Consider the following 13,079-nt stretch of genomic DNA (forward strand, 5'->3'; position numbering starts at 1 on the left):
TTTATATATATATTCTAGATCTTAATATTGTCAATAACAAAAAAAACCTTCGTATTTATCTGAAATTTACATATTTATCAGAAAACAAGCTTTAGTTATCCTAAAACGTTTGATTTTCAAATCCATTAAAAATCTAGTAAGTGTAAAGGGATATTTTTGTGGGCTAAAAAAAGTTAGAAAAGGTGATACATAAAGTAATTACATGAATCATTAATTACTGCTAGCATTGGGGGGAAAAACAGTTGAAATTTATAGAAAAAAGGTAGAAAGTGGAAGTGGAGCAAAGCACTTTGGACAGTTTTGTGAGCTGTCTGAAATAATGATGGATTGTCAAATACCATCTGATAGTCAGTGGCTTTGGCAATAATGAGATTAAAATCCCACTTTGAAACTATGAAATTAGATTGCAAAAAGAAAGGGGACAAATGCAAATGAGGTGTCTAGGTGTCACAACTTTTAGCAGTAAAAATGATTGTTGAATGCCAATTGACAGCTTGATTTGAATTCAATGCAGTCGATTTTGGATTTTAATAGTGTAGTTTTGTATGAGTTTTTAAATTTGATTGCTGACAAAGTCTCAAAATCCCTTGAAAAATATGATATAAATTAGTTCCAAACCACGATAAACGTACAAATGATATTTCAGTCAGAGAAATCAATCATTTCTTCCACAACTTGTTCTTGATTGAATAAATTTTAAGTTAAACCGCATACAGCTGATAATTAATATATTAATGTAAATATTGACTGACTATCCCATAAAATGTACTTAGATTTGTGTAGTTAGTGTCATTGAGTAAAAGTATAAAGGAAGATTTTGGATGACGGAAGATAAGCAACAAATTTATTCACATTGATATTATTTTGTTGGCCACAAAAGTGGAATAATTCAAAATCACACCTCATTTTCCATCATAATGGGACACATTATATAATTTCATTAAAAAAAATGTTAACAGTTGGTTTGTATAATATTATTATAAGATTCCAAAATTTCTTGTTTAGTTTATATTATTTCTCCCTTTTTAAATGTATATGGTAAGTCCCTTAGATGAATTTAATTTGAAGTCATATTTAAATGCAAACAATTAATTAAAAATAAATAAATGATTATTTATATATATATATATATATATATATATATATATATATATATATATATATATATATATATATATATAAATTGACAAGTTTTATATTCTCTTTGTGGATCCATTTATAATATAAAACTTCAATAATTGATTTAATATTATTTAGTTATGCAAATAGAAAAATTGAAGCAACGGGACTAAGATGAATATATTAGACCTTATTTTTTTAAAAAATCAGAGAATTATTTATATTAAAAATTTAAAACGTAGTTATAATTATCATATTTATGACGCTTAATTATCATTATTAACAAGTAAAAGGGAAAAACGAAAAATATTACGGGGTATAATGGACATTTAACAATATGCGGCGCAAAGTAAATTGCGGCATAGTGAGCGCGGCGCGCCAAGGAGAAGATTAGAAAGCAACGTTGTCAACTGTAGCGTCGACAAAAGCTGCACACTTTCTTTGTATATAAATAGCAAATCTCTGAGTTTGAAGAGATTTATCAAGTTGTCATCTTTCTGTTTGAAACCCGACTTTTTATTGTTTATCCTTTTAACGTAAAAGGCTTGTCTTTTTTCGAGTTCTCTTCTCCTCTGGGATGTTGTGATTTGTGCTTGATATTGGTGATCGGAACTCAAATGGCAGCAAACGGATTCGTTGCCCATCGTTTCTATGCTGAGTTTCGGTGGTACTGTTCTGAAACAGTTTACTGGTAAAGGATTTCGAGTTCTTGTTTTGAACTTGTCTCTTGAGTTATTTGTATTCTGGAAGCTGAAAGTTTTTCAACGGAAAGGAACTGCGATGGACTGCTCAATTTCGTTTGATATACGATAGATAGCTGTTTTTTTAACTTTCTTTGTTCGTTAGATTGAGTGTTTTAGAAGGGTTTCCGAATCTTTTTTAGTTTCTTGGAGTTGGGAGTCTTCTGGTTGTGGTGAATTGTGTAAGGCTGTGGTTGGTTTTGTTGCTCTTCTGTGAGGAATTTCGGTAAAGGTCACTCTGAGGGTTTCTGTGAGATGTATTCAGGTTGAAGTGTGATCAAATATGGAAAATTGCTTGAAGGGTGGGATATGAATGGTGTTTTCCTGGAGTTTTGTGCTGGTTTTTTTTGTTGTTGTATTTTAGTGAGACAGAAGCTTTAGTTTGATTGTTGCTTGGCGCTTGGGTTAGTGTGTAGAAGATGGAGAAGGGTGATAAAATGCTGCTGCCAACGGTGGGTCCTGTAATCAAGAGACGGGTGAGAAGGAAACAAGCCGGTAGAGGATCTTACAGGGGGAGCTAAGATCAGGAATTGTACTTCAAAGACGGGGTTGAACATAGAGATTTTATGGGTTTCTTTCCGTTTAGAATTGGGTTTTGAGGTTAGGATTTTTGTTTGCCGGGAGGAGGAAAGATGGAAAGCCAATTGCAGCTGATGCTAAGGGGCCTTTGTTTTAACACTGGCTGGGAATATGCAATTTTCTGGAAGCTCGAGTACCAAGAACAGATGTGAGTGCCATTATTAGTATCTGGCCTGACTTTCATGATTTTTTGATACAATAAAATCACCATTACTGATAGTTGTCGGCCTGTTAAAGGATTTTCATGGGTAGCGAGCGGTGACCCATCGTAAATTGGTTCTTTATTTATTAATTTTAACAGCTTTTACGCCTGCAAATTTATGCAGGATATTGACTTGGGAGGATGCCTATTATGACATCAATCTACACCCAGATAGGAAATTTTTCATGGAGACCCCTCGCAGCTTGAATTATGAGCTTTATTCACATGATCCGTTGGGATTAGCCATGTCGAAGATGTCATATCAAGTATATTCTCTCGGAGAAGGGTATGGCTTGTTCATAACATTTTTAGCATATCCACTAAATTTCCTCATATCCATGTTTTACCGGCTTTTTTTTTCGTTTTTTGACTTGTGTTTGTTTTTGTTTTTTATCTGTAGATAAAACTGACTATTATTGTAGCTAATGCTTGTGGCAACATCAGTATGTCTATGAGGATCAGTGTTGTATGACTGAAATATGTAGAAACCAATGATTTCTTTAACTTCCTTTTTTTAACGATTTGTTTATGGGAAGACGCACAAATGTTTGTTATATTTGATTTTTCTTATCTTTTCTATTTGCGCAGGATTGTTGGACAGGTGGCAGTTTCTGGGAAGCATTCATGGATATACTCAGATACACAAGTTGCTGGTTCTTTCTCCACATCGGAAGTCAGGAATCTTTTTTGTTTTTAACAATGTTGAAATGATTCATTTATGGAATAGATCTATTTACACAATTTAATTAATTCTTGTTGTGGCATCAAGTACCAAACTGATGGTTATTGTTCAAGAAAATAGTAAGGCTTACGTTGTTTTTTAGTTGTTGTGTGATTATGCCAAAATCTAGCTTGTTAGTTGAGACATATTGTGGTTATAACTGAAGTAGTTGTTAATTGCTTAAGAATTTGGTAATTCCTAGTGTAATTATCATTGTTATAGTTCACCTGGTTAAGTGTCCTATATTTGGTCCCCCAATCACATTTTTGTGAGAAAGACTAAAAGCACACTGTGATTGTTGCACCTGGTGTTAGACTTTTCCATTTTGCAATATATGGGGCCCTTGAGTTTTTTATACTAGGCTAGGGGTGCTTTGATTGCGGTAATCGCAGGAAGGGTCTCGTGTTTATGAATTTTTGTTTAAATATGAGAATTTTGGTACAGAATACCGTGGTTATTTTCATCTCAGTAGAAGAGACTTTGGTATGCGAAACTAAGTCTAAAAGGGAGATATGGCAATAAAAGTGTTGATGAATGGTGTGAAACTTTTTGTTTCTTTATTGCAATTACGTAGTGCCTTTTCGCTCATTCTAATTGAAAACGTTTATGCTGTCCAGCCTTTTGATGGATGGCAAAATCACTTTTCAGCTGGCATTAAGGTGAATCTATATCATCCTATTTGCTTCTATTTTATACTATCAATGCTTATGTGATTATTCCATTGATAAGTGGAAACAAAAAATCACCCATTAGAAACAGAGTAAAAACTAAACTTATGCTAGGAAGCTTCCAAAAATATGTCCTTCATGGCAATGGTCAGGGCTACACATGAACAACCTGGGAAGAATACTGAGGAAATATTTGAACTTGGTGTTGAAGCTGTATCCATGTTTGATTTGAGAGTGTTCTGTACATGAGTATAAAATTGTTGTGTTGGAGCTCAACTAATAGTGCTTGTGGCTCGAGCTTGAATTTTGAGCTATTAAAGTAGTTAAAATTACATGACCAGTTGTGAAGTCCTGATCAATGATAAAAATAATCAGCCTTGTTGCTTAGGTAAACTCATTTTCAAACCGGCTCGAGCTCGATAAGTACCCATCTGAATCTATACATTGTTAAGAATATATTTGCAACCTCAGTTACAGCCTGATGAAAATGGTAGAGGAAATCAGCCGAGCTAATTCTTTGCTAATATCATCACATTTTGCTATTAATTTATTTTCACTTCTTTGTTCTTCCCTTTTCATCACACCAAGACAAAATTGATTTCTCGGTGTTTGTATAAATCTGCTATTTATTTATTAAGAAAGAGCAAGTGAAATCTCATGTCCTTTGAAATTCTACTTGCCATTTTGTTTCCTTTGGAAAGCAGCTTCTGAACATATGCTGTATATATTAACCTTGAGTTTCTTCGGATTTTTTGTTGAGGCGTGATCATGATGGAGGATTTCTTGTCTTGCAGACCATTGCAGTTGTGGCAGTTATTCCACATGGAGTCATACAACTTGGTTCTCTGCATAAAGTATGTCAGTAGCTAACTCGATAGTTCTGTTATCTCCTTATGATTTTTTTTATGCTTGCCACACTGGAAAAATCGAACAATTACATGCACTAATTGGCTGATAGTGCTTTGTATTGGTAGCACAGCCAATGAAGCAACTTATGTTTTCTTTTGATAAAATTTTTTGATAGATAAGGTATGTTCTTAGATATGTGTTCTAATTACAGATGCCATGAGGTCATTTGTGCTTGATGTCATGGTGTCCTATGTCAATTTCAATGTGTTGCTTGATTTTGAGAAAGTGAGGTAGATCTTGTTTGCTCTATCCTTCATCATTGTGTATGCTTCAGTTGAACGAGTTGATAAATAAATACTTTTTTCCTTTGGTTGACATTTGTTTGTGCAAGATAGTAACAATTGAACCTTTACATTTAAAACCTAAAGAAACGGACAGGCACGACGAAATAAGCTCCAAAATTTCTGAGTTCCGCATGATATTTTCAGCCATTATCATTGATTGTCTGGATGATGACATTAAATAAGCGCTTAGTTTATACTTATATAAAGGGATCTCTAATTGTTAATGCCTTAATCCTAGTCCAGTTCTCCTGATATGGAAATTACGTTCATTTTTATGTTTGAGCTGATCAGATCACCGAGGATTTGAAATTTATCAACCACATCAGAAATGTTTTTTCTGATCTGCAAGATTCTTTAGCCGGTGGTATTTCCAGCTCACTTCATAGCACCTTAGAAAATTCTTGTTTGGTGAGTGTCTCTTTCTCTTCTCTCGTTTTATTACACTTTTGATATATCCACTTGTATGTACATATAAAGTAGGTAAACTCATTTTCCTCTCTTGAATGCTGTTACATGACTTGTCAGTCAGATGTCTGTGCGGTAATTCCGAATTCAGCAGGAATTCATGACCACAAAATGAAATTGGACAGCTCTGTTCATGAGGATGGGACGGGTTTGTGTACTCAAATATGTTCATCCATAGGGAATAATCACGCATCTATTTCTTCTCTATCGGGAGGCTCTGTAACACTTAAAATGAAGATGGGTGAAAGAGCTGAATGCTCAAAACCGGGGAATGAAATTTCACTTCCCTCAAGTTCTCAAAGTATTCTTACTAGGCAGCAAAGACAAGAAGCAATGGTATCTTTTTGTGAGATTAAGTGTGGAGAAGAAACATATGACCTCAAGGATTTGGGAAAAAGAGAAGAAATCTTGAATCTGCCAGCTGTGAAGAATGTCAAGGGTGAATACTCGTATTTATATGATGCCACTCTACCGACTGATTGTCATCAGATGAATTTATCATGCCTTCCTTTGGAAAATCTCGATTCTCTAACATTTCAGGATCGAAGTGAATTTTATGTTCCAGAAACTCCAAGTGAGCAGTTGAATCCAGACTTCAAGAGCAATCTAGAATTACAAAGCAAGTTTAGTACTTTTGAGACGCATCTTTCTCCTTTCAGTTTTTGTACTGGCTATGAATTGTATGAAGCATTGGGACCCTCTTTTAGAAAGCAGAATAACTTTGTCTGGGAAGAAGAAAAAAATCACTCTGATATGGCTATTGAAAATCCTGAGGGAATGAGCAGTAGCAGTTTGCTGATGGAGAACCCTGATATGCACCTTTTGGATGCATTGGTGGCCGAAGTTAGTCGTAGAGAAAATGATGCAAACAGTGTGAAATCATGCCAAGAGACTGAGGAGAGTTTCTTTTCTACTGAAAGAACACCTTGCACAAGTGTTGGTACCATTAGTTCCACATGCTATTCATTTGATCGAGCCACATCAAGTAGCTTGAACTCAGTGCCATTTGGTATCGAGTCTTTGAAAGGTCTTTTGTCGCCCAGCTCTAGCAGAGGGAGTGAACCCTTGGAAAAGCCGCGAGAACCAGTTAAGATGAATAAAAAGAGAACCAGGACTGGTGAAAATTCTAGGCCAAGGCCAAGGGACAGGCAATTGATCCAAGATCGAATAAAGGAGTTGCGAGAGCTTGTTCCTAGTGGAACAAAGGTGATGTCCATACTTTTTTTCCCTGATTTTGAAGCGTTTCTTTTTATTTTCAGTATAATATGTGCTGAAACTTCTAAATGACACAGTGCAGTATTGATTCACTTCTTGAGAGAACAATCAAACATATGCTTTTTTTGCAAAGCATCACTAAGCTTGCGGAGAAGCTGCATAAATACTCTGCATCGCAGGTAAGGATTTAATATTGCTCAATCCATCCAGTAGGTTGGAATTCCTATTTACTAACGAGTGGGACTTGGGCACATAATATTGAGGTTCACTTATACTGCCTGTGACCTCAAACAACTGCTTAACAACTTAATTTGGTGATAGAATTTATAAAAATAATTCTTTGCAATGGAAAGAGCACGATATGATTGCTAAGGAGAACTTCCACCACACAAAGATGTTATCACACATGTTTGCATCTTTGGCATGCAATTCTATTGAAACTATGAGTAGATAGCCAAAAATTCATCCACAACTGGACTATGAGTAGATAGCCAAAAATTCATCCACAACTGGGTTAAATTCGTTCCATGCTATTTGTGATCTGTTTTAATCTAAGAACAAATGCGTGATTTCGCAGTTGCTTGACAAGAACACAGATATGCGAAGATTTTCAAGTGAGCAGGGTTCGAGCTGGGCCGTGGAAGTGGGAAATAACTCCAAAGTTTGCCCGATAATAGTGGAAAACATAAATATGCATGGGCAAATGCTTGTTGAGGTACCAAAACGTTTCAATAGCTACCCATAGTTTCAGCAACCGACAACGAGAGTTCCATCGTTTCAAACAATCAAATGGGTTTTTTTTATCTAAGAGAGTATGGCAAGAGTTGAATGTGCCAGACAAGAAACACATTCTATAATTTTTTTTATCTTCTAATCTTCACCATCATCCTCTTTTATTTATGTAGATGATGTGTGAACGGTGCAGCCAGTTTCTCGATATTGCAGAAACCATCAGAAGTTTGGGTTTAACTATTCTGAAAGGTGTTTCACAAGCATGTGGAAATAAGACCTGGATGTGCTTCGTGGTTGAGGTATAAATCTTACTATAACTGATATATTCAGGGAATTGATTCACGTCTGGCATTTTTCCCGAAGTGGCATTCCATTTGGTGAAGTAACTGAAGTGTAAAAAAAAATTGATAAAGACAGTTGCTAATTATTTGAATATGGAGATCTAGAATCCAAGACTTCTATGCGTTGTCTTTGATGATCAGAAACTCGTGAAGTTTCTTTTGTTATGTACACACTTCTCTCTTATTCGTTCAGTTTCTAATAGTAGCATTACCTGCCTAGGGACAGAACAACAAAAGCATGCACCGGATGGATGTTTTATGGTCTCTGATGCAGATTTTGCAATCTAAGACTTCTAGTTAGTCTCCTGTTTCTCTAAGCATTGGTTATGTTGAAAAGCAGTTCATGATCCATTCACTTCAAATTCAACCTCTCGAGTCAGCTGTCGACGGTGGGAATTTATTTTCGATGCTTCTTCACTATGACCACTCTCAACTGATTGTATTTTCTTCGTCACTTCCAATATCTGGTTTTTGTTTCCTCATTTTTGTCAGATGTAGCTTGTTTTGACAGATGAATTATTTATTCTCTTATTAGTTTGAGTGAGATTTCTTCTAAAAAAGTTTCTTGTGTCTTTGTTGAGGATGACTGATGTAACAGAAAACGAAATATTCGAGTAAGCCAAACAAGCAAGAACAAGTAAAATAGAACGTCTGACTACTACAAATATTGTAAACACTAACATAATAGTGTCATATTTAAGCAGAGTCTGATTTCCAGAACTAATTTTCATACCCCGAAGTTCGAAAGTGCTCGGTACATACATACTGCTCTTTACAGATTAGACTTCGCACTCAAATATCGATCCCAACCTCAATCTAGAGATGAAGAAAGGGAAAACATAACTATTCAAGGTGCTAATAAATTTATTTTATATTTATAAAAATGGATGTTCTTTGAAAAAAGAAATATTTAATATTATTTTTATATGTATAAGTAAAATGTTGATTTAAAAATTTATACACTATGACAAATATACTCTTCATCTTACAAACAAATATATGAAATGAAAATATGCATACTACAATTTGGAGTACTAAAAAAATGAATTATTTTATCTCAAAGTTGGACAATACTTCTTAAAAAATAACTCGCATGATGACACCCAAATCTGAAATTTAGGACGAGATATAAAGATTGTATGACAATAATCCATATACTCAAGTTTTATCATACACCATCGCCTCCGCCTCGTGGAGCACTCTGGCACAAAATTAAACGTACGTGTCTCCGCATTTCTTCGAAGCACCGACCGTGAAATGTTTGAATTGCCCATCAAACAGTTCTTCAACATCGTGGGTCTGTTCTCTTCTTAATCAAATCAAATGAATTCATAATTTTTAACGGGTAATTTAACTCTCCTTTTCTTGCAGATTTTAATAGAAGCATTCGGTTTTTTAAGAAGGATGGTTTTTACAAGAAATGCGTGTACAGCTGTATTGCGAACCGCTTCCAGTGGTCGAAGGCAGATGATGATGAATTCAAAGGAAGAAAGGATATTGACAAGTTGGATAAAAGCCCCGTAAATTATGATTCGGGAATTAGCAGGTATATTTCAGAGGAGGATGATTTTAGCATTTATAATAATAAATGGAAGCCGGATATTGCTTGGATTGCTAAAGCTCTGGATCCCGCTTTACAGTTGTGGAAGTGGGCTATTCCGACAGGTTCGTCTGTTTTATCCTATTTTTGGACGAATTTGCAGAAAAGCTTAGATTTTTCTTAATAATTTGTTTGCCATTTGGGTTTTAAGCATGGTTAATCTGTTGCATGTTCTGTAATTTGCATTTATATGGGGAGTTAAGCTTTTTTGTGACTTGAAATTTGGATTGGAATTTAAGTTGCCTGTGGGTAGCATCAATAATGGAGCCGGGCTTGGCCTTAAAAAGGATGAATGGGGGATGGGGCTAAGCTTGAAATTATCTCAAATCCTAATTATTTCGAATTGACAGGACAAGCCTCGATTTATTAACGACATAAGTCTTTTTGTTGTTGGTTGTATTTAGATTTTACTCTTTTTTCTGGCGATGTATGAAATAACAAAGAGCCTTGTTTCATTCCCTTGAATCTCATTAAACCGTTTGCCTATTAAGGGCGTAGCACTTGGCAGCCACGGGGTTGCTTAGTTGGAGCCCGACATCTTTCCTCTTCCCTATGAGGTTCCAGACCGCTGAACATTCAGATACAGTAGTTATGTTCAATCGAAATGGCATCTTTTGTTGAGTAAACAATGGCGGTGAATCATTGAACGAAATGGTAAATCATTTGCTCAACTTTCATTCCACTTACTTAGAAAAACCAGTTTCGTGTGGATTCGGATGATCGGAACTAGGACTAGGAGACATGGATATGGAAATGATACTAGACTACACTGCCTATGGAAGAATGAATAGTCATATTCATAAAAGGATTTTGTCATCCATTTTTCATTGGTGGAAGATTGAAAGTTGACAAATTTTCCTGGAAGAGAAGTTCATTTAAAAGTCGCTATCAGCTACTTACCCAACCTTCATCTGCCTGCTGGAAGCATATGGTTTCCAAGGGATTTAGGAGGTGTAATATAGATAAGAGAGCATTATTATGATGTGTGTGTGTGTGTGGATGTATGCATGTAAGAGTAGCTGCTTTTTCTCCCCGATCTCTTGGTTCTCATTTCTTGTTTGAATTTTTATAAAGCATGTTTATTATAACCGTGCAGAATTAATCGTTATCCATATTTCCCAAATGGAAATGAAATATGTTTTTTTTTTTTCAGGAAACGGAAATGTATATAAACCTCCACCCACAGATAGATCACTTTCGGAAATTTTTGCCAGTATACAAAGGAGTAAGCTTGGAATACAGGATTGGAGTCTGAGTGATCTTACTGTTGGGTTGTATCTCATATATCTTCAGCAAGCATCTACAGGTGCTACGGAGGATGTGAAGGGTGAACTTATCTCTTCGGAGGCCATTGTAATGATCAAAACCGTTTTTGTTCTTGGCATCATAAAATTATCTTTGACCATTTTTTTTATTCAATAATTCTTATAAAATAATGTGCTTGTTGATTTAGGTTCAGGATCTCATCTACCACACAGAACTAGCAAAGGGAGCTTATAAAGATAATGCAACTGGTCTTGCTAGGCATAGCATGATCCGAGAAAATAACATTGTGAAGTTTGTAAAAAATTCTAGCGTGTTGAGACCTGGATATTATGTAGGAATCGACAAGCGGAAGAAACTCGTGATTCTTGGCATTCGTGGAACTCACACTGTCTATGACCTCGTCACCGATATCATTTCTTCCGGCCACGAAGAAATCACATTTGAAGGCTATTCAACCCACTTTGGCACAGCTGAGGCTGCTCGTTGGTTTCTAACTCATGAAATAGATACATTAAGGAAATGCCTTGAGAAGCACAAGGTGCCTTGAAAACTTTGTTGTTACGATTTTCTTTCTGGGTCAAGAATTTCATATGGCTGTTTTAGTGGTACTAATGAATCAACAGGGTTTTAAATTAAGGCTCGTGGGTCATTCCCTGGGAGGTGCAACCGCGTCTCTGCTTGCTATTATGCTACGTGAGAAGTCTTTTAAGGAGCTGGGGTTCCACCCTGATATAATTGATGCTGTTGGATATGCCACTCCACCTTGTGTCTCCAAAGAGCTTGCTGAAAGTTGCTCCAATTTTGTAACGACTGTGGTAATGCAGGTAAGTTCTAACTTGCCATTTAATTTGTCTTTTCTTTTGAATTTATAAAGTAATCCCTTTGTTTATTTATTGTTTAAAACATTTTTACTGCTTTTCTTTAAAAAATTGGATTTGGGATGACTCGACTTTTTTTGTTGCTGCAGGATGATATAATACCGAGACTAAATGTAGCTTCTTTATCGAGACTGAGGAACGAAATTGTTGAAACTGATTGGTAAGTTTGCAGGCATCATTCTTCGTGACAGACAAGGAAAAATCAGAAACTTTTGATTTCCGACAATCTTTCAATATAATTCAATGTGGTAATTAGAAATTCTTAATTATTTGTTATTTCCCTGGAAAAATCTCAATCTTTTGGTGTGATGAGGTTACTGATTGTAATAATAATTTTGGGCTGGGTTTTTGATTTGTAATGACAATAGTTGCTGAGCTCTTTGCTTCACTTTTGGCAGGGTCAGTGTATTTAAAAGAGAAGATTGGAAAGGAGTCATAGACCTGGTTACCAATGCAAAACAGGTCGTCTCATCTGTGCAAGATGTAGCTCGAAAGCTTGCTGAATACGCCAAATTCAGAGGGCAGACGGATAATTCGGGTACGTTTTGTATATATATGTGCACTTCTGAAAGCAAATTTGTAGTTCCTACATTTCCCGTTATCGTATGCAACACATGTTTGTTTTTTTTGATGAAAATATGAGATTGTCTTAACATCTGGGAGTTAATCAAAATATGCAGATATGGATATAAAAAAGAAAGTTCCTACGGTTCCCAGTGTCAGTCTTGCTTCGAATCTTGTAAAACACGGGGGAGCACCGCACAACTTAGCCGATGATCTGTTTGTACCAGGTACTGTGTATTATTTAAAACGGAACATGGATGCTGAAAGAAACAACAGACACAGCGAGTATTTCACGTTGTTGAGGAGAAACCCAGGCGAACATTTTCAGAGGATTCTGCTTTCTAGCAACATACTTTCAGATCACAAATGTGATAGCCATTACTATGCCCTGAGGGATGTTCTTAAAGGCTTGCCTTCTTTGAATGATGGAACTTTTTGACGAATATAAACACAATAGTCTCCTTTTTTTGCATCATCTTCAACAGTATAATGTATCGATTTTTTCGCCCTTTTTCCGATTAGTCACGCCCATGAACCATTCTCTCAGGCCAACGATCCTTGATGTTCTTTTCGATGAAACGATGAGAAAAGAAACGAATATAGAGATGTAATTCAATTCCTAAAACAGAGGAAGGACATCTTTGGGAATGATGGGACTTGGTTCATCAAATCTGCCTAGAAGAACGAGTGTTTTGTTGAAATTGATGCAAAACACGACAAATTTGAAGGCAAAATTATAGTCAAATTTTATGCGGCCACATGTTTCCCCCATCTATAGTCAAAAGAAACTTGACAA

General features: G+C 35.7%; 2 protein-coding genes across 3 annotated transcripts; both read left to right on the forward strand.

The window, feature by feature from the left end:
• Positions 1-1,534: 1,534 nt before the first annotated feature.
• On the forward strand, positions 1,535-8,615 carry LOC140840213 (transcription factor EMB1444-like). Of its 2 annotated transcripts, none has more exons than XM_073207423.1 (11): positions 1,535-2,586; positions 2,765-2,926; positions 3,229-3,313; positions 3,979-4,020; positions 4,824-4,883; positions 5,514-5,630; positions 5,748-6,893; positions 6,980-7,081; positions 7,480-7,617; positions 7,808-7,933; positions 8,202-8,615. In XM_073207423.1, exons 1-11 carry the CDS (start codon positions 2,492-2,494, stop codon positions 8,274-8,276), a joined length of 2,148 nt encoding a protein of 715 aa, XP_073063524.1. In that variant the 5' UTR covers positions 1,535-2,491; the 3' UTR covers positions 8,277-8,615. The 2 variants fall into 2 exon arrangements, with proteins under 2 accessions (XP_073063524.1, XP_073063523.1); XM_073207422.1 differs by having other exon boundaries at positions 8,196-8,614.
• Positions 8,616-9,108: 493 nt separating this feature from the next.
• LOC140840214 (uncharacterized) lies at positions 9,109-13,079 on the forward strand. The gene is made up of 8 exons (XM_073207424.1): positions 9,109-9,272; positions 9,347-9,640; positions 10,729-10,928; positions 11,029-11,379; positions 11,465-11,665; positions 11,809-11,879; positions 12,118-12,257; positions 12,400-13,079. Exons 1-8 carry the CDS (start codon positions 9,233-9,235, stop codon positions 12,720-12,722), a joined length of 1,620 nt encoding a protein of 539 aa, XP_073063525.1. The 5' UTR covers positions 9,109-9,232; the 3' UTR covers positions 12,723-13,079.

Source organism: Primulina eburnea, chromosome 8, assembly GCF_022965805.1.
Source record: "Primulina eburnea isolate SZY01 chromosome 8, ASM2296580v1, whole genome shotgun sequence".
In the NCBI taxonomy this organism is placed as follows: Eukaryota; Viridiplantae; Streptophyta; class Magnoliopsida; order Lamiales; family Gesneriaceae; genus Primulina; species Primulina eburnea.